The sequence below is a fragment of the Ochotona princeps genome, chromosome 6 (genome assembly GCF_030435755.1).
Source record: "Ochotona princeps isolate mOchPri1 chromosome 6, mOchPri1.hap1, whole genome shotgun sequence".
Taxonomy (NCBI): Eukaryota; Metazoa; Chordata; class Mammalia; order Lagomorpha; family Ochotonidae; genus Ochotona; species Ochotona princeps.
The window spans coordinates 35,483,988-35,505,516 of NC_080837.1; the positions used below are offsets into that span (position 1 = coordinate 35,483,988).

General features: G+C 48.2%; 1 protein-coding gene across 3 annotated transcripts; it reads left to right on the forward strand.

Annotated features, from left to right (window-relative positions):
• Positions 1-1,610: 1,610 nt before the first annotated feature.
• On the forward strand, positions 1,611-21,030 carry EPB42 (erythrocyte membrane protein band 4.2). 3 transcript variants are annotated; one of them, XM_004578408.2, is made up of 13 exons: positions 1,611-1,752; positions 5,082-5,267; positions 5,906-6,139; positions 9,031-9,149; positions 10,297-10,401; positions 11,073-11,250; positions 11,859-11,997; positions 12,247-12,350; positions 13,098-13,340; positions 14,335-14,634; positions 17,995-18,155; positions 19,237-19,370; positions 20,812-21,030. In XM_004578408.2, the coding sequence occupies exons 1-13, from the start codon at positions 1,743-1,745 to the stop codon at positions 20,972-20,974; spliced, it is 2,076 nt and encodes a 691-aa protein (XP_004578465.2). In that variant the 5' UTR covers positions 1,611-1,742; the 3' UTR covers positions 20,975-21,030. The 3 variants fall into 3 exon arrangements, with proteins under 3 accessions (XP_004578465.2, XP_058521956.1, XP_058521955.1); XM_058665973.1 differs by lacking the exon at positions 14,335-14,634 and having other exon boundaries at positions 1,613-1,752; XM_058665972.1 differs by lacking the exon at positions 13,098-13,340 and having other exon boundaries at positions 1,613-1,752.
• The last annotated feature ends 499 nt before the right edge of the window (positions 21,031-21,529 follow it).

Here is a 21,529-nt window from a genome sequence, read left to right on the forward strand (position 1 = left end):
TGGGCTCTTCTTCCTCTGCAGTTCACTCCTTCACGTCTGTTCTTTTTGCTGCATGGGGAAGGGAAGCCCGTTACTGTGGCTCCCTGAAATAAAGGCCATCTAAATTCTTTTCATATATTTGGCTGAGTTATTCTTTCCTGGCGAGTGGCAAATCTAACATTTTGGCCAGCGGCAAATCTAACAGACTATCCTTTGGAAAGGTGAAAAACAACAGTTTCTCTTTCTTCTTTTTTTTCCCTACATGATTAATAGGTGAATTTAAAAAAAATATTTATTTTTATTGGAGAGTCAGATATATAGAGAGGAGGAGAAACAGAGAGAAAGATCTGTCCGCTGATTTACTCCCCAAGTGGCTGCAATGCCCGGAACTGTGCTGATCCGAAGCCAGGAGCCTCTTTTAGGTCTCCCACGTGAGTCCAGGATCCCAAGGCTTTGGGCTGTCCTTGACTGCTTTCCCAGGCCACAAGCAGGGAGCTGAATGGGAAGTGGGGCTGCTGGGATTAGAACCGGCACCCATATGGGATCCTGGTGCATTCAAGGTGAGGACTTCAACCACTAGGCTACTGGACCAGTCTTGATTTTTTTTTTTCTTAACGTTTGTTACTTGGGTGAGGCAACTGCAGACCCCTGCAGAACTCCAGGTGGGATGGAGAGGCATGGGAAGGGGGAGGGAGTAAGGGAGGGGAACAACCCTGCTCTCCTTCCTGGGACTGTGGGGCAGGTAGACGCTGCCTACTCCTTGCTGCCAGATCACACCAATACAAGGGTGTTATCTGAGTAGTCTCAATGGTTCTGAATGGGTCAGTTTTAGAAATCCAAACAGGGTAAACAACAGAAAATCACCTTCTCACCCCACTCTGTGGGACCCTTCCCATAGGCAACCACAGTTTTTTTGTGTATCTGTTTGGTATCATCCTTCCATAGATACCCACACTCACACAGCTGTCCCTGAGACACAGTCTGAGAGGCCTGGTCTCACACTGGGCTTTGGAAGGCCAAAGAGGGCCAGATACATGATCCTCTCCCGTGCCTCATCTGCCCGAAAACCAACCCAGAAAAAATGAAAAAGACACAAATCCTGAGTCCTGAGAGAGCTCCAAACCTCCTCTGATTCAGCATCTCAACCAAGCAGGCCTAGGAGAGCTGGGGTCCTGGCTTCTGCTTTCAGGACACTTATCTTCCACCAACAAATTCTATCTCCTTATCTCTTTCACACAGAAGATTCCAGACGCACTAGTTCTCCCTTTATATTACTTCCAAGAAGCCCATGGACATCTAGCAACTTGCAGTTGGTGACAGGGTGAGGGCCTGAGGTTTGAAGTTGGATGTGAGTCTTACATTTCTGGAGTCATGTCTTCCACAGCCTTCCAGTGTAGACTGGGTAATGGCTCCAATGGCCTCCTGAGGCCTCTAAAGGAAATAGACTTAGTGGTTTCTTCTGGGTTTCAGCTGACAAATGTTCCCCATTCCACTCCTTCCTTCAGGCCTGGCAATCGTGCTCCTGCCTGGGCCTCCTGGCCCAACAGATAAAATGAAAAGGGCTTCTTGCAGCAGCTGGTCCAAGAGATAACAGCAGAGGGAGAGCAGGAAAGGAGAGACCTGCTGAGGTGCTCACAGGAGGGGTAGATGGAAAGGTCATTAATTCTTGAGCCATTGCTCTTTGAAACACTCAGAGAGGAAGCCCAGAAGTAATAGCTCAAAAGACATTTCCTATGAGCAAAGGATAAGAACATCTTGCAACAATGGGACAAGGTAAGTCAACATAGCTCCCAGCAGGGTTTGCTGGATTGTCAGTAGCCCTCCCTCCTCATGTTTTCACTAAAGAAACAGGGATGGCAGTAGTGGTGTGGCTAGGGTGAGGGTTGTGGCTAGGATTGGGGTGATGCAGCTATGGAGTATGGTGTAGTAAATGGGTACCGGTGGAGGCAGAGGTGGTGATACAGTTATAATGGAGGGGGTGGCACAGCTATTGTGGGGATGGTGGCTGGTGGTGTGACTATGGTGTAGGGTGTAGTAGATTGTTGAATTAAATGAGTAGAAACAGTTTGATGATGATGGTGGTGGTAAGCATATATTCTGATTCCAGGATTATCACAATGAGACTGTTCACAGATCACTGGAATGTGACACAAATGAGATGTTCCATGGGAAACCAAGAAGCTGTCACAGCCTCCAGGTCAGATGACAGGAAAGTGAAGGCATAGGGGCAGTGCAGGCATAAAGCCAGAAACCTAATAGACCCAGAGGGTTCAGCAACCTTAGAGACTAATTCTGGTGTTTGTCAGCACAGATGTGGGGCTGAGGGCCCAGCGGCTCATCTGAGTGGTTCAGATGTCTCAGTGTTCTTGCTTTTCTCCTGGCCAAGCAAGCAATGATAGTTCGGTATCCACCAAGTTGCAAGATCTGCTGGGGCAGGGGACACAGAGAGGAACTGATACTGCACCTGAGGAAGTTCACAATAGGGGTGGGAGGAGAAAGCTAAGCAGATGACGGCTATAAAATATTAAGTGCTGAAAAGAGCAGCACAGAACACAAGGGAATCTCAGAGGACCGAGTTCTGTGGGAGCACTGGTGAGAATGCATACCTCTGAATCCTGGGAATTGAGTGGGCATCCATTAGGTAGAGAAAAAGTGTGGGAAGCTTTCCAGACAGAACCAGAGACCAGATGGGTTCTGAAGAGCAGCTCTGCTAGACCAAAGCTGCCACTGTATGGTTTCAAATGCACCGTGGCACAAAGCAAAGCTTGAGGCACAACTGCTCACCTTCCCTGCATCTGGCCTGCAGAGGCAGGGCTGGTCTTGGGCCCCAGTTCCAGCACTGTGGTTTCTGAGGACTGCTGTGTTTCCACAGACCAACCCCAGCTTTTCAATACCTATTCTATCGACTGCGCTGGCCTGCCCATTGCGCTGATGGAACAAAGGAAGACACAAGAGTAGAAAGGGGTCCCAAGGGCCCCAGGACCAGGGGGAGGCCCTTTCCCTCCTCTGTTCACTTTCATGTTCCTTCATATTCAACAGTTCCTTTCTTTTCCCCTTTCTATAAGCTCCATTTTGATGCAAAGAAAAAGTCAAACAGGGTGGTTGTTTCCCTTTTCTTGTTCTCCCATTCTTTTCTTGGTTCTAGAGTTCTATGCCAGGAAGACCAAGAGTAGAGGGGATCTGAAGTAGGAATATTCTGAGTGCACAAATGGGTCTTGGAGCCTAAAGATAATGTCTGCAAGCTCAGGTCATTCCCAGAAGTAACTCAGACCCCATTCTATACTGCAAGCCGAAGTCATTGCTCTTCTCTCCTGCCAGCTAAGCCAGGGGGAAAAACATACTCTGCCTTTCAGACCAAGGAGGTTGCCTGTAGCCTTCTGCCAACAAAGGGAACAAAACATATAAATCATTTATTACAAGAGGAACTACATTATTTTTAAAATACTGGGCCTTGCCCTTTGGTGTGCTGGGCATATACTGTCATTTGTGTTCACCTCCCCCCCTCATAAGATTAGACGTGGTTAAAAACTCATTACTCCTGAGTCATATTCTTGTAGAGCTTGTCTGAAGGGCACCATGCAGTAAGTTTGGTGAACCTTTAAGTCAAAGACCACCTGTGATTTCGGGTAAGTTAATTATGCTTCTTAGCATCACTCTTCTAAACTAAGAATGATGGGATTCAAAACCAGCTCCAAAAACTCTCATTGGGGCTAGAGTTACCAGGATTTCCTGTGGGCTCCAGTTCAAGTCAGTTCAAGTCCAGTTCAAATGCTGCCCCACTTCCCATTCAGCTCCCTACAAAGACACCTGGGAAGGCAGTAGAAGGTGGTTTAAGTGCTTGGGCCCCTACTACTCATGTGGGAGATCTGGATGGAGTTCTTAGGGTCCTGGTTTCAGTGTGGCCCAGCCCTGAGCACTATGGTCATTTGGGGAGTGAACCAGTGGATGGAAGACCTCTTTCTCTAACTCTTTCAAATAAATAAATAAATAAATAAATCTTGGGGTTGGTGTTGTCATATCGAATTAAGATGCTGACTGCAGTGTTGATATCCCATATGGGTATCTGAGTTCTGACTGCTACACTTCTGATCCAGCTCCCTCGTAACGCTACCTGCTTTCCCGGCAAAGAGCAGAGGTCAGTCCAAGTGCCAGGATCCCTGCACTCAAATGGGGAACCAAGCAAAAGCTTCTTGCTCCTGATTTCATCTTGGCCCAACCCTGGATAAAGCAGCCATTTGGGGGAGTTAACCAGTTATGAAAGGAAAACCTGTCTCTCCTCTTTCTGTAACTCTGCCTTTCAGATAAAATAAATCTTTTAAAAAGAATATTTTATTTATTTTTAAAGATTTATTTATTTTTATTGGAAAGTCAGATATACAGAGGAGGAGAGACAGAGAGAAAGATCTTCCATCTGATGATTCACTCCCTAAGTGGCTGCAATGGCCAGTGCTATGCCGATCCGAAGCCAGGAGCCAGGAACTTCTTCCAGGCCTCCCACACTGGTGCAGAGTCCCAAGGCTTTGGGGTGTCCTCGACTGCTTTCCCAGACCACAAGCAGGGAGTTGGATGGGAAGTGGGGCCGCCGGGATTAGAACCGGTACCCATATGGGATCCTGGTGTGTTCAAGGCAAAGACTTAAGCCGCTAGGCCATGGCGCCGGGCCCTAAAAAATAATATTTTAAAGAAAAGCTAAAAATCCCATGATTGTGTTTAAAGAAAAACTGAGTGAGCAAGATGCTGATTTTATTAATTGCTTTGGCCCAAGAGGGAAAGAGGGGGTCAACCATGAGAACAAACATTGCTCTCATTACCACCACCAACAGTCCCAATAAATGGGATTTATTACAGGTCTGATATTATACTAAGTGTATTGTAAACATGAGCTCCTGCAATCCCTACAATTCTGCAAGGGGTAAAATTGTTTTTCAAAGGACAAGAAAATGGGAACCCTGAGTGATTAAGTGTCCTGCCTAGGGGTATACAGCTAAAAAGTAAGGTGAGTCAAGAATCTGAAATCTGGTCTTCTGATGGCAGAATCTCCACTTTTACTATGTTGTCACATTGACCTAGTCTCTCATGAACCTGTCTCTTTCCCACAACAGCCCTGGGTATCAAGAGCTGTGACCTGCAGGCAGCAAGAAACAACGAGGAACACCACACCAAGGCCATTAGCTCCCAGCACCTCATTGTGAGAAGGGGGCAGCCCTTCACCATCGTTCTGCACTTCCGCACTCCCATTCGTAGGTTTCTGCCTAACCTAAAGAAGGTGGCCCTTATAGCACAAACTGGTAGGTAGGCCTGAACCCTTTTTGGTGGCAGGACCCGGGGTGGCGGGGATGCTGATTCTCTCATCAGCATGCTGGGCAGGGAACCCAGGGGGGAAATGTTCCCTCCCACAGCTCCCTTACCCCTGCAGCTGGGCCTTCAAAAGTCCTGTGGGAGGGCACTGTGAAACAGTGTGGGTAACAAAGACTGCTCACTGGGATTAGAAGCCACTCAGCAGCATAGTCACTCCTTGGCTCCTTGGGCTGCAACACATCCCAACATGTCCTCAGCTCTGGAGAAGAGGCTGGGTGGTATCTCACTGAGAAGCAGAAGACCCAGAACTGCTGCTATTATCCCCATACTATATATCAGAGACTGAACCATGAGCCTCTTGTGCAGTATCTCATCCAGCCCTTATACTGACCCTATGAAATGAGTGCTCTAATTGAGCCCATTAAATAACTGATGAGCCTCTCTGTCAGATGTAGGCCTATGGATGCCAACAACTTCCAGTTTCCACATCACCCTCTACTGCTCCCAATTCTTTCATCCTCTTCTAAAGCCAATTTTCCCCCTACCCACCTTTGTACTACTGGAACCATATGACTCTGAGGTATGACCAAGAAGTTCCAATGGCTGATTCACTGCTATGTGACTACAGGAGAGCAGCCTTCTGAGGCCAATGGGACCCAAGCCACCTTCCCAATTTCCAGCCTTGGGGACCGGAAGGGGTGGAGTGCAGCAGTGGAGGAGAGAGATGCTGAGTCCTGGACCATCTCTGTGACCACACCTGCAGCTGCTGTCATTGGCCACTACTCACTTCTGCTGCAGGTCTCAGGCAGGAAGCAATACCTTTTGGGCCAGTTTACACTGCTCTTTAACCCCTGGAGTAGAGGTGAGTTTGAACCTGGGCTACCCTGGGCTATGGAGGGATTCAAAGCCCCAAAGCTGGGAGTGAGGGGAATGGTTGTGACAGAGAGCACCTAGCCCAGATACCTAGGGCAGCATCAGCCTCAGTCCCTGCTATACCCACCGGAATTCTTTGAATTCCCTGAAGGGTTGATTGACAGAATGGAAAACAGCTTCTCCCAGCTTTCCTGTCCTGTTTATCTGCTCTTTCCTTTTCCAAGTTGCACTGCCTGAAGGGCATGTCAGAAGTGAGAAGCCAGAGAAAAGATGGGAGTGGACAAGAGTCTTCCCTGGCTCGTGTGGCCCCAGGCCTGCACCCCAGTTCCTGACTGCCCTTCTCTGTGCTAACTGAAGCCCCCTGGCCCCACTTCTCTAAAATCTTCCACCTCAAGTGGCCCTGCCTATCCTCAGCTCACGCCCTTCTTTCCTGCTCCAAGGGGGCAGGCAAGAGGAAAGATGGATGAGAACCAGGGATCATTCAGATTCTCCCCTTTTCCTTGGAAGTGAATATGGATTCAGAACTGTTTGCCTAGGGAAGGCACTCCAGCTCTCCCCATGCTGACCTTCAAGCCATTTCCCTCCAAAGCTAATCCTCTCTTGGCAGGATGTGAAGTCCACATGCAGAGCTAGGCTCCAGTGGCCAGAGGAAATATGTAGCAAAAATCTGGCCCCAACCCCAGGGGCAGGACCCCTGCCTTTGTGCTGTGTTTGTAGGAGCTGCCTCAGAAAGCCAGCTCTGTATGTGTCCATCATGGAAGCAGTGGATCTCTGGTCCTGATCCTCAGGAAGGTGATTAAGGGATTTTCAGAGATTCTCTGGCATTTCAGTCTCATCTCTGCATACCTGAGGATGGAGGTCGCCTGCATTTAACAAGAAATTTAACATTCATGTGATGAAAGTCAGAGCCTTGTCCATAGACCAAAATCTATAAAAGGGGTCTGTAACCTCATGGTACTTGCCAAATCCCTGCAAGATTCTGGGGCCAAATATCTCAGTTTGGGGCCAAACATCTCAGTTTGAAGTGATGTTGAGCTGCCTTCCTGGAGTATTTGGTATGGAAGTGCAAGAGTCAGGGGCTCTGTAGGCCCACAGTTCTGTGATTTTATTATCAGGGTGTTTCAGCGCTTCCTGACTTTCAATAGCTTATCCTTCTATTGCCCTGAGTGGCCCTAACCCAGTCAAATGCCTGAAGGCCTCCAACAGTTCCTCAGGATGATTTGGAAACACTTTGCTCTTTCCAGTTTCTGGGAGCTAGACTGACCCCTCTCACAATACAAACCCTGCTACCAGCTCAGACACTTGGGCACTTGGCAGAGCAGAGCAGCTTCCTAGAGCACATGATGACCTCCTCAAAAATTGCCCAGCCTCCACATGACACCCAGCCCAACCCTTGCACAAGAAAAGCCAGAGGGCTACTTGGAGTGATGATGACATTCCTAGGCCTACTGGCCACTGCCAGGGGAAAAGTCCAGTGCTCCTGCTTCTACTTCCCCACCCCTACTACTTCTTCTGACCGTATCTTGACAAATGCTCCTCCTCCTTTTGCTCTCTCCTTGTCAAGTTATGTTTAATTGCTTTAAATTTTGTTTCTGAAGTATGTTTTTTTGGGGGGGTTAGGGTCACAAGTAGAATTTAGGGAAAGACATAACAGGCCATTGGGCAACTTCCTGAGTGGCAGCCATCATCTCTTCAACTGAGAGTGCTCTGGCTTCAAATGTCCTCTGGAAACCATTGAGGCTTTTAAACTTGACTTGCTCTTGTCTGCCTGGCTGACCACAAAGGCCACATTCTTTTTGTTTTGTTTTTTAATTTGTCTCTTTTTTTATTGATTACAATGCATTATGTGACACAGTTTTATAGGCACTGGGATTTCCCCCCACCCCTCCCCAAACCACCCCCCCCATGGTGGATTCCTCCACCTTGTTGCATTACCACAGTTCAAATTCAGTTGAGATTCTTTCATTGCAAGCATTTACCAAGCATAAAGTCCAGCATCTTATTGTCCTGGTAAGTTAAAAAGTTTCTTGGGGAGACCATCTCTGGTCTGAAGGTAGAGTCAGCAGAGTATCAAACCGATCAATTAAAAGCCCCGATATTACATCAGTAACAATTTATAACGTTATGGAATTAGTTGACATGGTATTGAGTAACCAATATGTTAAAAGAGAAAAAAAAAAAAAGAATGCAAGTTCTGAACCACATCCTGTGACTTCTACATTGACATTTCAATTATTAGTTTATATACAACTGGGTTCTATATACCTTAAAATGGTTATAGATTACTATTCAGCTGTCTCATGTCTATTTTAATTTTAGTATTTAGCAGTTTATAGCATTGAAGCATGATTTTGCTAAACCTGGCTGTTTTTCGGCTAGTCTAATTCTATAACTCTAACAAGACATATGTCAACAGTTTAGGTGAACAGTTTTAGGAGGGGTGTGCAGAGAAATCTTCAATACCCCAGTGAGGAGTAACTAATCTTTGTGTCCCACCCAGTGAGTTATAAGTGCATCCCCGCTGACCGTTTCCTGTCTGTTTCTAAGCTTTCCTTGTTGTTCTCTGTCTATTCTAGTTTTTTGTTTGTTTGTTTGTTTGTTTTGAGGGGTTTCTTTAGCAATCCTGATGGTCATTACGAGAGAGGGTGGGGACCCAAAGTCGGAACCAGGAAAGGCCACATTCTGACTGACACAGGAACTCTGTATTGGGCACCAGAGAGGGCAGCAAAAAGCGGCTTCCTCCTATGTTTCATTAGACACTGAGCTGAAGGGAAGGTCTGCAGTTATTGCTGACCTGGGCAGGGAGGGCAGAGGCCTGAGCATAGAGGACAGAAAGAACATTCCACAGGTCCTCATCTGTCTCCATTTGCTTGTCACCAGAGGATGCTGTGTTCCTGGAAAACGAGGCTCAACGCAGGGAGTACGTGTTGAACCAGAATGGCCTTATCTACCTGGGAACAGCCGACTGTATCCAGGAAGAGTCCTGGGACTTTGGTCAGGTACAAGAAAGATCCAGGAACAAGAGGGATGGTGGCTAATCCTAATCTTCACGTGACTGCCAGACAGAGCTGGCAGGTACAAAAGCCCCTTGATCATTAGGTTACTTTTTTTTTCCCCCAAGGACTTTGTTTGCTTATTTATTTGAAAAGTCAGAGTTATAGAGAGAAAGAGGGAAAAATCTAATTGCTCATTCACTCCCCATATGGCTTCCATGGCCAAGAATGGGCCAGACTGAAGCCAAGAGCCTGGAGTCAGGATCTTCATTCAGGTTTCCCATATGGATGAGGTAAACTCAAACAGTTGGGTCATCTTTCATTGCCATTTTTCAGGCAGAGAACTGAGTCGAAGTCAATTAGCCAGGACATAAATCAGTGCCCATATGAGTTGCAGGGGTTATTGGTGGTGGCTTTATCTTCTAAGACACTGTGTTGGCCTCCATGAGGCCATTTTGTTAGTCTGCTCCAGCCCTGGGGTGCCTCCCTTCCCTCTGGCTCACAGCACAGCATCTCCACAGCTACCAGTTATCTTGCTAAATGTCAAGGCAAATCAAGGCTCTGTCTGCCAGATAAAAATCAAACACCCTGGCTTGCCACCCAAGGCTCTTCTGCAGGCCAGCCTGGGCACCAGTCCTGCCTATCCTGGAGTGCATAGCTGAAGATTCTGTCTCCTTGGAAATTCCCCCCCACATTTAAGACCTTCTTGAGTACCTCCCTAGTCCCTGCAGGCAGAGGGCATTTCTCCACACTGCCCAGTGCTCTGTGTTAGTATCTCCACCAGAGCCCTAGCTACATGGTTGTGACTTGTAATTTAAGGGGCCACAAGTTCATCTCCAGACCTAACCCATGGGCCCCTCTGGTGCAGGAGCTGCCTTGGTACCTACTGCTGGGAGGGGCAGCAGGACCCCCACCAAAGGAAAGCCAATGCAACAAAGCTACTCAGTACCAACCCACGACATCCACATCCTAGGGGGAGAGTCAGACTCCAGGAAAGCAAAGGCCTGGGTGCTCAGGATGCCTATGGGGGATAGTGAAGCAGTGGAGCAGGAGTGCAACCTAAACCTGGGGAGAGGATGGGATTATGGGACTGTGCTGTGGGACAAGAGATTGCCCTGAGATCCTTCACCATGACTCCATGTGGTGCTTGCAGTTTGAGAGGGATGTCATGGACCTCAGCCTGAGCTTGCTGAGAGTGGACAAGCAGGTGGAGAAGTGGAGCCAGCCTGTGCATGTGGCCCAAGTTTTGGGCGCCCTGGTGAGTGAAGGGCAGAGAACCCAAAGGGAGGAGAAGGAGGCAGGACAAGAGCCCTCCGACTCTTCCTAGGGTGTGGGAGGTAGTTCCTAGAAAAGCATTAGGGTGAGGATGGAAAAAGATGGGTGAGAGGGATACCTAAAGCCAAGGGAGGTGTCATCCCCCAGAACAAGGGCTGGGCTGGGTGGGCCTTTTACTGCATGTTTGCTACTGTAGTAATCAAATGGACTTGCTTTTACTTCTAAATGATTCCTTTGAAAATGCAGGCTGGGAAGGCTGCTGGATGCTTGCCCTTCCTCTTAAAAGTGCTTTAGGAGGAAGAGCATGTTCTACAATTTCCTCTTGCACCTCTGGGATCCACTCTGAAGAGGTGCTGAGGGTCAAGCCCAGTCCAGGAGGGGGAGGAAGCTGGGATAAATGGCTTGCAGGTTCAAGGGGACAGACAACCTCCAAGGAGTCAGTGCCTGTAGGCAGGCAGCTCTCCTGGGTTCAGCCCTAAAGATTCTAACCCAGGGAACTCAAGAGGGGACCTGAAGTGGGCAAGCCTAACAGTCATAAGTGGTCCCGATGCAAGTGGATTTGCTTGGTGAGTGGGCTGAGCCCTCCTTACCCAGCCACTCAAAGCCATCCTGCCTGTAGGACTACCACTGACACCACCCATTTTTCCCAAACAGCTGGATGCTCTCAAGGAGAAAAGCATCCTGCCCACCCCGCAGATCCAGGATGTGGAGGAAGGGACCTCGCTCAACAAGCGCCGTGGCAGCGTGCCCATCTTGCGGCAGTGGCTCACTGGCCAAGGCCGGCCTGTGTATGCTGGTCAGGCCTGGGTGCTGGCTGCTGTTGCATGCACAGGTACAGAGCAGTGGCTGGGGAGGACAGTCACCTGGGCTACTGCACAGTCTGCCCTGCCTCTTGAGTTGTTTGTGATCTCTCACGTGGGAGGGACATCTGCAAAAACAGGTGCTGCCTCTGCTAGGCAGCCTCTCCCCATTCCCATCACACCCACTCTAGGTCAGGTGCACCGTCTGACCAAGAAACCAGCTGCTCATCTCAGCTATCCCTCCCTCCCCACCAGCTTCTGCTTCTTTGTCCTTCAGCAAAAATGGACCTATCTGCAAAGTCTGCTCCCAGACTCACTTCCATTGTAGGACCACCCCTCATCCCACCCTGATACAGCAAGCCCCCTGAGGCTCCAACATGTATTCTGTACCCTTCTTCCCTGCTCTGTACTCTGTCTGCTGTGAAGTTGTTAGCCCTGCCTTATTAGCCTCTGTGCATCCAGCTGCTGAGTGTCAGTTCTGCCTTCCTGGTGTCTATGCCCCTCCTCCTTGCATGATGTCACTCAGCATTTAGTACAAAGCCTTATGTGCTCCAATCCCCCTCTACCCCCCAGCATAAATGCCCCTGGCACCAGCCTTGATCTTTGTGGTAGCCTCTGACACTATACCTCCTCTTCACAGCACTGCGATGCCTAGGAGTCCCTGCCCGTGTTGTTACCACATTTGCCTCAGCCCAGGGCACTGGTGGGGACCTGCTGGTGGATGAATACTACAACGAGGAGGGGTTGCAGAATGGGGAAGGCCAGCGGGGCCGAGTCTGGTGAGAAGCCCAAGGGAGACGTGGGACTGACCCAGGAAGGTCTCTAAACCAACTGAGATGGGAGAAAGGGGTGGGAGGATCCCCCACCCACAAGAGTTGCACCACTCAGGTTGTGCCTGCCCCTCCCCCAGGGTATTATAGCTTGCAGTGTTCTCCCATCCCCATGGTAACAACACCAGCCTAGCTGTGCTTCTAGATCTTCAGGACTCCTCTGTTTCCCACTTGACTCTCTCCTTGTGCTCCCACCAGGATCTTCCAGACTTCCACGGAATGCTGGATGAAGCGTCCTGCTTTACCCCAGGGGTATGATGGATGGCAGATTCTGTACCCAACTGCTTCTAGTGGCAGTGGAGGTAATGCTTAGGCATGGGCAGGGACCACCCAGAGCTTAAGGAGTCCCTCAGAAAGGAAGCAGGAGCAGTGGGTGGGCCAAGAGGCTCTGCCTCCTCTCAAATGGAAGAACAAGCAGGAACAAGGCCATGGGGCCATTACATGCAAGGAAACAGAGGTGTCGGTCATCCTATCCCATGATAGGATAGGACAGGATAGGATAAAAAACGGGCCAAGCCTATTTTTTAGCAACAGGGAAGGGCTGAGGCTCAGGGAAGGGCAGAAGGTTTTACCATGGTCAGCGAAGTGCTGCAACAAGGACTTGTAGGGTGGGCTTTCTGGGGTCTGAATGTGTTTGAAGAGGGCATCAGGATAAGTTCAAGCCAAGGAAGGAAGCTTCAAGAGTTTTTTCCCCCAGCAATACTTAATTGTCACAGAGCCTGGCACACAGGGAGTGCTCAAAAGAGGCAACCTCGTCCTATCACAGGAGTAGAGCCAGCTGGGGAATCCCTGGGCACTGTGCCTGTTCCTCTGAGGTTTGTCTTGTGCACTCACTGAGGCAGTTCTGCCACAGGCCATGACCACAAAGTATCAACACTGAACAGTTGTGGTTTTACCTCTGGGCTACCCTGCACGGTTGCTCACCTATGACCTGGATGCTGGGAGAAAGAAAACAGGATACAGGATGGGTACTGAGACGATGCAACTCTGAATAGAAAAATGTCTGGGGAAATTGGCCTTGCTCACGGATGGACTTTTCCCTCTCTTAGTCCTGGGGGCCTGTGATCTGGTCCCTGTCAAAGCAGTCAAGGAGGGGAGCCTGGGGCTGACCCCTGCAGTGTCACAACTTTTTGCCTCGGTGAACGCTTCGTGTGTGGTCTGGAAGTGCTGTGAGGATGGGACACTGGAGCTGACCAGCTCCAACACCAAGTATATTGGCAACAGCATCAGCACCAAGGCTGTGGGCAGCGACCGCTGTGAGGACATCACGCAACACTACAAGTACCCTGAAGGTACCAACCAGCAGCTGATGCAGCAAGCCGGGAGAGGTGTGGGCCAGATAAATGCAAGCCAGACACAGTCCTAGCCCTTTCTCCATCAGCGAGAACAGGGTTTCTCATCCTGGCTTCATACCACTGACATCTGAGGCCAGATATTTGTGATGGTGGCAGCAGGAGTGTGATGGTGGGGGAAGTTGGGTGTGTCATGGAATGGTTAGCAGCATTCCCAGCCTCTGTCCACAAAGTGCCAGCACTTGTGCTCCCCACCACCACCTCTACCACCAAAACCCAAATTGCAATTCTGCTGAAAAACAGCTACCAGGAGACTTCTGATGCTGCCACTCCTCCAACATGGCGTAATCTATTGCTCCATGTCAGTTGATGGAACCAGCATCCACCTGTTAATCCCAGTAGGAAGGCTTATGCCACCTTGGAGACTCTCCTTTTACCACCCCCACACTCTTTCTCACCTCAGGCTCTTCTACTCTTTCCCCTTTTGTTGGAGTTACTCTGGGCCCTCGTCATTTCCTGTCCACCACCTCCAAGCTGGACTCCCTGCCTCCAATCTCTCCATCCTTGTTCTTGCTTCAGCTTTGTGTTTCCAGGATGTCCTTTCTATAACACAACTGTCATGCACCAGTGTCATCATATTACTCCCCTGCTCCAGACTATTCTGTGGCCCCCAAAGCTGCTAGAATCAGTCTAAACCTCTTCCCGCTGGAAGATTTAATTCCCAGAAAAACTGTCTTCAGATACTGTGTGGATCTGTCACAGCTTGTTCTCTCACTGCTCAAGGAGAAAAGTAATAGCACTGGAGACACTTGGTTCTTATTGGGGATTGAAAAAGACACACCATTATCTGTGGTGACAGTGTCCCCACTGGCTCTTTGGCTAAATACCAGTGTGATCATAGAGACCTTGTGACTGTGGTATTTCATCCTGAGTCTTTATTAGAAGAGTCTGTACCTGCTGGCTAAGAGGCTGTTTCGCTTTTCCCATTCCCCAGGCTCCCTTCAAGAAAAAGAGGTGCTGGAGAGAGTCCAGAGAGAGAGAAGAGAACATGGGAAAGGCAATGGCACTCATCCTCCCAGTCTTGAGATGGCTGACCCGCTGTACCTGTTCCTGGAAGCACCCAGCTCCCTCCCCCTGAGGGGGAATGCCCAGCTCACAGTGACCCTCGTTAACCCAAGCGACCAGGAGAAGGCCGTGCAGCTAGCAATTGGGGCCCAGGCCATGTACTACAATGGGATTCTAGCTGCTGAGCTCTGGAGAGAGAAGCTGTCGCTCACACTCAGTGCCAACCTGGGTATGTTTCTATGGCCCTGCCAGTCATCCTTGACATACTTGGCTCCTGCCCAGGAGAGCAGGAAAGGGAAGCAACCACAGGGCACCCCCTGTGGGTCTCCTTAAATGGCTTTTAGCCTCTGGCACTCAGTGCACTTCCTTAATTTCTCTCATTAATTCATTCCACAAGTATTTTACAGAGCCCAACACAGGAAGCACACATACACACACATACGTGCACACTTTTAACTGTAATCTGATAACAGACCCAGCATAGTAGTATGAAAAGTATTTGATGTAAACCCGGTGCCTTGGCATGAAAATACCTCCCTTGCTCTCAAATAAATGCCCCTGTACTGAGTTGTGAAGGATGAGTAAGGAAGGGATGGACAGAAAAGTGAGTTTCAGGCTTTCTTGAACAACAGGTTCACATCATAGGTCCTCTTCCTCTCCTAAGTTGTTGTTGATTTTTGCTGTTTTTTTTTTTTTTAGTTTTTTTAAGGCAGGCAGAAAGAGATCTTCTGGTTCACTTTCCCAATGTCTGCAACTACCAGGGGGGACTAAGAGTCCAGAACTCCCATGTGGGTGGCAGGGACCCAAGCACTTGGCCAGTAATGGCTGCCTCCTAGGGCAGGAAACAGGAATTGGGAGTGAATCCAGGACTTGAACCCAAACCCTGCACCAAAGGCCTGTTTTCTATGGGATTTTAGAGTTAAGACTGAAATAATTGTTCTGAAACTGTGCTGTACTTTATAGTCACCCAGGGAAGTCTGATGCTCAGCCTTCTTTCCCAGGCAATGAAATTAGGAACTCTATAATAGGACACAAACATCAGAATTTCTAAAACTCCTCATGTCATCATCCCATATGCAGACAAGCTTGAGAGTTGGATGTGACCCAGATCAGGAAGTCTGGAGCTTAGAATTCCGTCTAGGTCTCCCACGTGGTAAGGGACCAAGTATTTGACTCGCCTTCAGCTGCTTTCCCAGGCACATTAGCAGGGAACTGAACGGAAACAGGGGATCTAAGACTTGAACTGGCACTCAGATAAGGGATGTTGGCACCTCAAGTGATGGCTTAACCCACTGTGCTATAATATTGGTTCCTGAATATCAGCTCTTTTTGCTGACTGTGTGTTAAATCACATCAAGAACTTTAAAACTACTGATGCCCGGATTTCACCACAGAGTCTGATGCCACTGACTTGAGGTATGGCCTAGCATTGGGATTAGTCTATAAAGCACTCCATTGTGAAGAGCCACTGGATTTGAGGTTGGAAGGTTTTAATAGTCACAAAACAACCAAGCTAGCAGCATTAGAACAAAGACACATTAGGAAGGTAGGACAGACTGATGTGTGTGGGTGCAGGGAGCCACCTTCTGTCTTGGGTGAGTCATTAGAACAGGGAAAACAGGACACAGCTGCAGATTCAGGGAAACAATGATGAATTTGGCTGTGGCACACTGTTTGTGAAAGTCAGTAGGCAGCCGCAAACCCCAACCTGGTCCTGAAGATAAAGTCTTTTTTTCTTTTTTAAGATTTATTTATTTTTATTACAAAGTCAGATATATAGAGAGGAGGAGAGACAGAGAGGAAGATCTTCCGTCCAATGATTCACTCCCCAAGTGAGCCGCAACAGGCCGGTGCTACGCCGATCTGAAGCCGGGAACCTGGAACCTCTTCCGGGTCTCCCACATGGATGCAGGGTCCCAAAGCATTGGGCCGTCCTCAACTGCTTTCCCAGGCCACAAGCAGGGAGCTGGATGGGAAGTGGAGCTGCCAGGATTAGAACCGGCGCCCGTATGGGATCCCGGGGCGTTCAAGGCGAGGACTTTAGCTGCTAGGCCACGCCACCGGGCCCCTGAAGATAAAGTCTTAAGCTGGAGACCACAGGTGGGCATCCTAACATAGAGGGAGCAGCTGAAAAAGCATGAAGAAGCTCTTGGAGGTAGTGACAGAAAAGGATGAGCAGGGAATCCAGGCAGCACCCATATATAGAAGGCAGGCACACAGGCATAGTAGACTAAGCCTCCACCTGCAGCATCAGCCTCCCATAAAGATGCCAGTTCATGTCCCAGCTGCTCCATTTCCCACCCAGAATTCTGCCTATGGCCTGGGAGGACAATGAAGAACAGCCCAAGTCCTTGTGCTCCTGTAGCCATGCGGGAGACCCAGAAGAAGCTCCTGCTGCCAGCTTTGAACTGACTAAACTCTTAGCTATTGCAGCCATTTGGACAGTAAATAGGCAGATGAAAGCGCTCTCTCACACTTGCCCCTTCTGTCTCTCCTTGTCTCTGTAACTGTGCCTATCAAATAAACAGATCTTTAAAAAATAAGACTCACAGAGGAAGGGAGCACCCTTCAGGGCCAGCAGACAGGGATGAGATGTTGAGGCAGAAAAGCCTTCTTCAGGAGGGAGTCTTGACCCAGGAGCAGGGTTGCTGGCATTTCCTGGAGGTTCCACTGAGTAAATGAAGGAGAGACAAGGTGCATGGCATTTGCTGGAAGCATGGTGGGAGCAGACACTGTCTGATGGCCAGCCCAGGATGCTGGGTTACTTTATAGATGAGAGAGAGCCGGATCTGCTTCTGTGCTGAAGAACAGAATCAGCACAGAGGGCATGACTGATCCTCAGGAGAAATGGGTTCTAATCAATGCAGCCATCTCCAGAAGAATGGGAGACAACCGCAATCACTGTAGCTCGTACATATTGAATAATGCATTATTTCCAAAACAGGTGCTAACCACTCTATATATGTTTCCTCACAAATCTCACAACCTTCTTATGAGGCCAGACCATTACTGTTCCCACTCCCAGACTGAGACACAGACAGGTTAAACAGTTTGCCCAACATTCCACAGCCATCAGTGGTGAGTGGGGTCAGGATGGGGCATAGACTTAAAGAGTAAAGGACTGGATGTGGGCAGTGGGCACAGCAGGGCTGAGAAGTTCCTGTTGACAACTTTATTCTCTGTGCAAAAGAGGAGGACCAGCAGAAATGGAAAGGAATTAAGCATATCCTAAGAGACTGCCACTTGGCAGGTCCAAAGACAACCACTTCTGCAGCACCACATTTAGCACAAACCATCCCATTGATAGGAACTACCTTTTTTTTTTTTTTTTTAGATACGTTCACTGAGGCCGAAGAGCTTAACTGGCTCTAGTCCACAGGGTCCTTTCCACAACCCCACTGGGGTGCTCTGCCAGGATGGTGGAGGGAGGGGTAGGGATGTAACTTGAAAGTGTGTAAGTGGGGTAGGGACTGAGGTATCTTTCTGGCATGTGAGACCCTGAGTCCTCTGCATTATATGAAAAACAATGGCTTGTTTCTAGGATACACACTCATCCCCTTTCACTCACTCACTCTGTCATGTATTTCAGTTCAGAAAATAACCACCAGCCTATCCTTCTCCTACTTTGAGCAAAACCCACCGGAGAACAGCTTCCTCAGACTCACTACCATGGCCACACACTCCAAGTCCAGCCTGAGCTGCTTTGCTCAGGAAGATGTCGCCATCTGTAGACCATGGCTTGCCATCGAGGTAGGCACCAGTCCTTCCCCAAATCACTCTCATCTGCTGCCATTTCAGGAGGAATTCAAGCCCCACAAGCTTCAGAGTGATTGACCACACTGCAGGATTACCAGAAAGTTCTGGATTTGAAAGCTCCTTTAAAAGGCAGTTCTCTTACATATGCTCTCAAGGTTTAAATATCCCACTTTCTTTCATTGGTTAAGAAAAGGTTCTTTCCAGTCATTGTACCAATACTTACAGGTATAGTAATAGCCCCCTGTAAAAATACTTCATATATATATACCAAAGTGTTTTCTTTTCTTCTATTTCTTTTAATACAAAGGGCTTGTGGGGTGGAACTACTCCTATTATTTGGATGAGAAAACTGAGTCCTAGAAAGAAATGCCAAGATCACAACAACAGGAAACTCTAGAGTCCTGTAGTTCTTGGTCCATGGGTCTACCCTGATCCAAGTTCATGAGATCTGGCTCATGCCCTCAAGGTAGTTATGGCTTGGTAACAGAGACCTGACACTTGATCCTCTCTGTGGTCACCACAGGGCAAATGTAACAAAGGGGACTACTTTTAGCTGCTGATTTGGGGGACACTTTCATGGAGGAGATGTCATTTATTCGGGACCTGAAAATTGAGTACCCTTGCAGTAAAGGGCAGGCAAGGGCCACCGAAGGCTGAAGACTGAGTAAAGAGTTGCAAAGGAGAGGAGTTTAAGGAAGTACTGGGGAAGGGAAAGTTCCTGATGTGGCTGCGATGTCACCTAATCTAGGGATGCACAGGTGAGGTTGGGGAGGTGGGTTAGGGCCTTGAAAGCATCTCAAATGCAACTGATGCTGAATTCTGAAGAGAATGGGAGACGCGCTAAGGGTTGAGGAGAGGCACCATAACATTACCAGTGACAGATCCAGGAGGGGTAACAGTAAATGCAGGAGGATCAGGTAAAGGGGTACAGAAGTCAGCTGTGGGGTTTGGGTCATGATGGCATAGCTGGGGAGTGGAGCTGAGGGGGTCTAGGAATGCTTGGAATGGGGGTGGGCAGGTGTGTCTGTGGCTCTGTGCCCTTGGCATTCACTCCATGTGTTGCCCATTGCTACAGATGCCAGAGACAGTAGAGCAGTACCAGCCTCTGACGGCCTCAGTCAGCATCCATAACAGCCTAGGTGCCCCCATGAAGGACTGTGTGATCTCCATCCTTGGAAGAGGACTCATTCACAGAGAGAGGAACTACAGGTAAGATTGCTTGTCCTGTTGAAACATCTCAACTGGTCAGAGAGGCCGAAAGTTAATGGCCATCTTTTTGCCATGTCCACAGAGATATAAGAGGATTTCAAAAATAGGACTTCGATGTAAACAAAACAAAACAAAACAAAAAACCCTGAAATCCAGTTTCTTCATAATATGCATTGTCCATGAATTTTTATAAGACTCCTCATGGATTCTAGGAATTGGTCCATTGTTCAGCGCAGATGTTGCAAATGCCTTCTTTATATCCACTGTATTCTTCCTTGAACACACAGTATATGGTTTAAAGTTTAAGATGGTTATTCCTACTATTTCTGATCTCTGAAGTCAGGGCTACAAAGTTACTGCCTCATGAAACTCAGTGAGTTAGTCACTCTTGTCAGTAAGTTGACAAGAGGGCCTGCCAACATTTCACCAGTCTCTTGTGGTCTCCCCAAAGGAGATATTTCCCCTGCCCTCAGTCACCAAAAGGTGACTCACAAGAAGTCCAGGGGTGCTAATAAGGCTCCAAACACCATCTGCATATCCTACCAGAAGGCTTGCTGTATCCTTTGCATATAACAAGTACGGATTCCAGAACTAGCTTTTCCAAACATACCCAATGTTATCAGACACAGTTCCAGAGAAACAGAATACATAGGCTATGCGAGAGATAACAAGAGAATTGCCTCACAAGATTATGGCAACTTAGAAGTCCTATAATAGGCAATTGGCAGGCTGGAGAACCAGGGGTGTTAGAGCACAGCTCATTCCAGGTCAGAAGGCCTGAGAACCAGGGAAGCTAAAGGTTATGGCTCTCAGCTCAAGCCTGAAAGCCTGAGTGCTCTCAAGAGACCGCTGGTATAAGACCTGGAGTCCTAAATTTAACAAGTCTAGAGGATGTCCAAGGCAGGGGTCACAGGAGTTGAGCAAGTCTATGATGTCCAGCTCTCTGAGTAAGAGACCACTTTGTCTTCTGTATTTACTCTCTCCAAACTCCCAACCAGCTGGTGTCACTGCCCACACTGAGGCAGGGGTCTTCCCATTTAGTCTGCTCAGACCCATATGCTAATCTCATTTGGAAACATAGACACATCCAAAATAATGCTTTCCCAGGTTGCTAGTGTTGTTTAATTCAGTCAAGCTAATGCCTAACATTAACCATTGTTCACTAGTATTATCACCAGAAACTGAAAAAGGCTGATGGCTAAGAACAACAGATACAGGCTGAGGGCCCTGGGGATATTTCTCTCCTTAACCATGTGGAAATGCTCAGCACATGGAGGTTTCCATCTCTACACCTTTATAACCACCTCTGTGGGAACAACAAGATATTGGATGTACATTCTGCATGATTAACCTCTCCGTGTAAGGAAGGATCAAAGACACTGGGATCAGTACAGCAATGAACCTGGAACAGAACTAACACTTTCCTTTTGCTGTGTTTCAGGATAGGGCCAGTGTGGCCTGGAAACACCTTGTGCACCCAGTTCCAGATCACACCAACACATTTGGGGATCCACAGGCTCACGGTGGAAATGGACTGCAACATGTTCCAGAATCTAACCAATTACAAAAGTGTCACAGTGGTGGCCCCTGAACTTCCAGCTTGAACTTCCAGCTTTGTCATCTTTTTCCCTAACTCACCCCTGACATCACAAATCTAACATCAAACATGTACTGGCAAGGGAAACTGTGCTCATCAAGACAACTAAGTCTTTACTCAAGTTGAACAGAAGAGCATCCAACAGCCAAACAGATCCCCCAAAATTAACAAATCAGACACAGATTTCTTTCACCCCAGATGAAGGCAGCCCTGGGAACTGGTTTTCTTGAGTAGAAACAGCTGGACTTGAGTGACCAAAGGAAGCTTTTGAAAAATCATCCAGATTTTTTTGTAAAATTGTTAAGCTACCTTTCCAGAGTTCCGATCTTCAGGGCCAAAGTTTTACTGCTCATTAACATATTCCCTTGAAAAATCTGATGTTGAAATCATTAGTCAATTTCTAGTGAAACAGGACAATACTAGTTAATGGGATTTTCAGTTAATTCTGAAAGTACACTGATCCATTCTATTCCTGACCATTATCCTTAAAGTTCTAAAAATGAGAGGTCACAGCAGACATTGTGGTACAGTAACCTGAGCTTTTGCTTGGGACATCTAGATC

Bases quoted from the DNA above. Each gene is read 5' to 3' on its own strand.
- EPB42 (XM_004578408.2), top strand. The intron at 5,268-5,905 runs GTAGGTAGGCCT...ATGTGACTACAG, and splicing joins GGCCCTTATAGCACAAACTG to GAGAGCAGCCTTCTGAGGCC. The intron at 18,156-19,236 runs GTAGGCACCAGT...CCATTGCTACAG, and splicing joins GACCATGGCTTGCCATCGAG to ATGCCAGAGACAGTAGAGCA.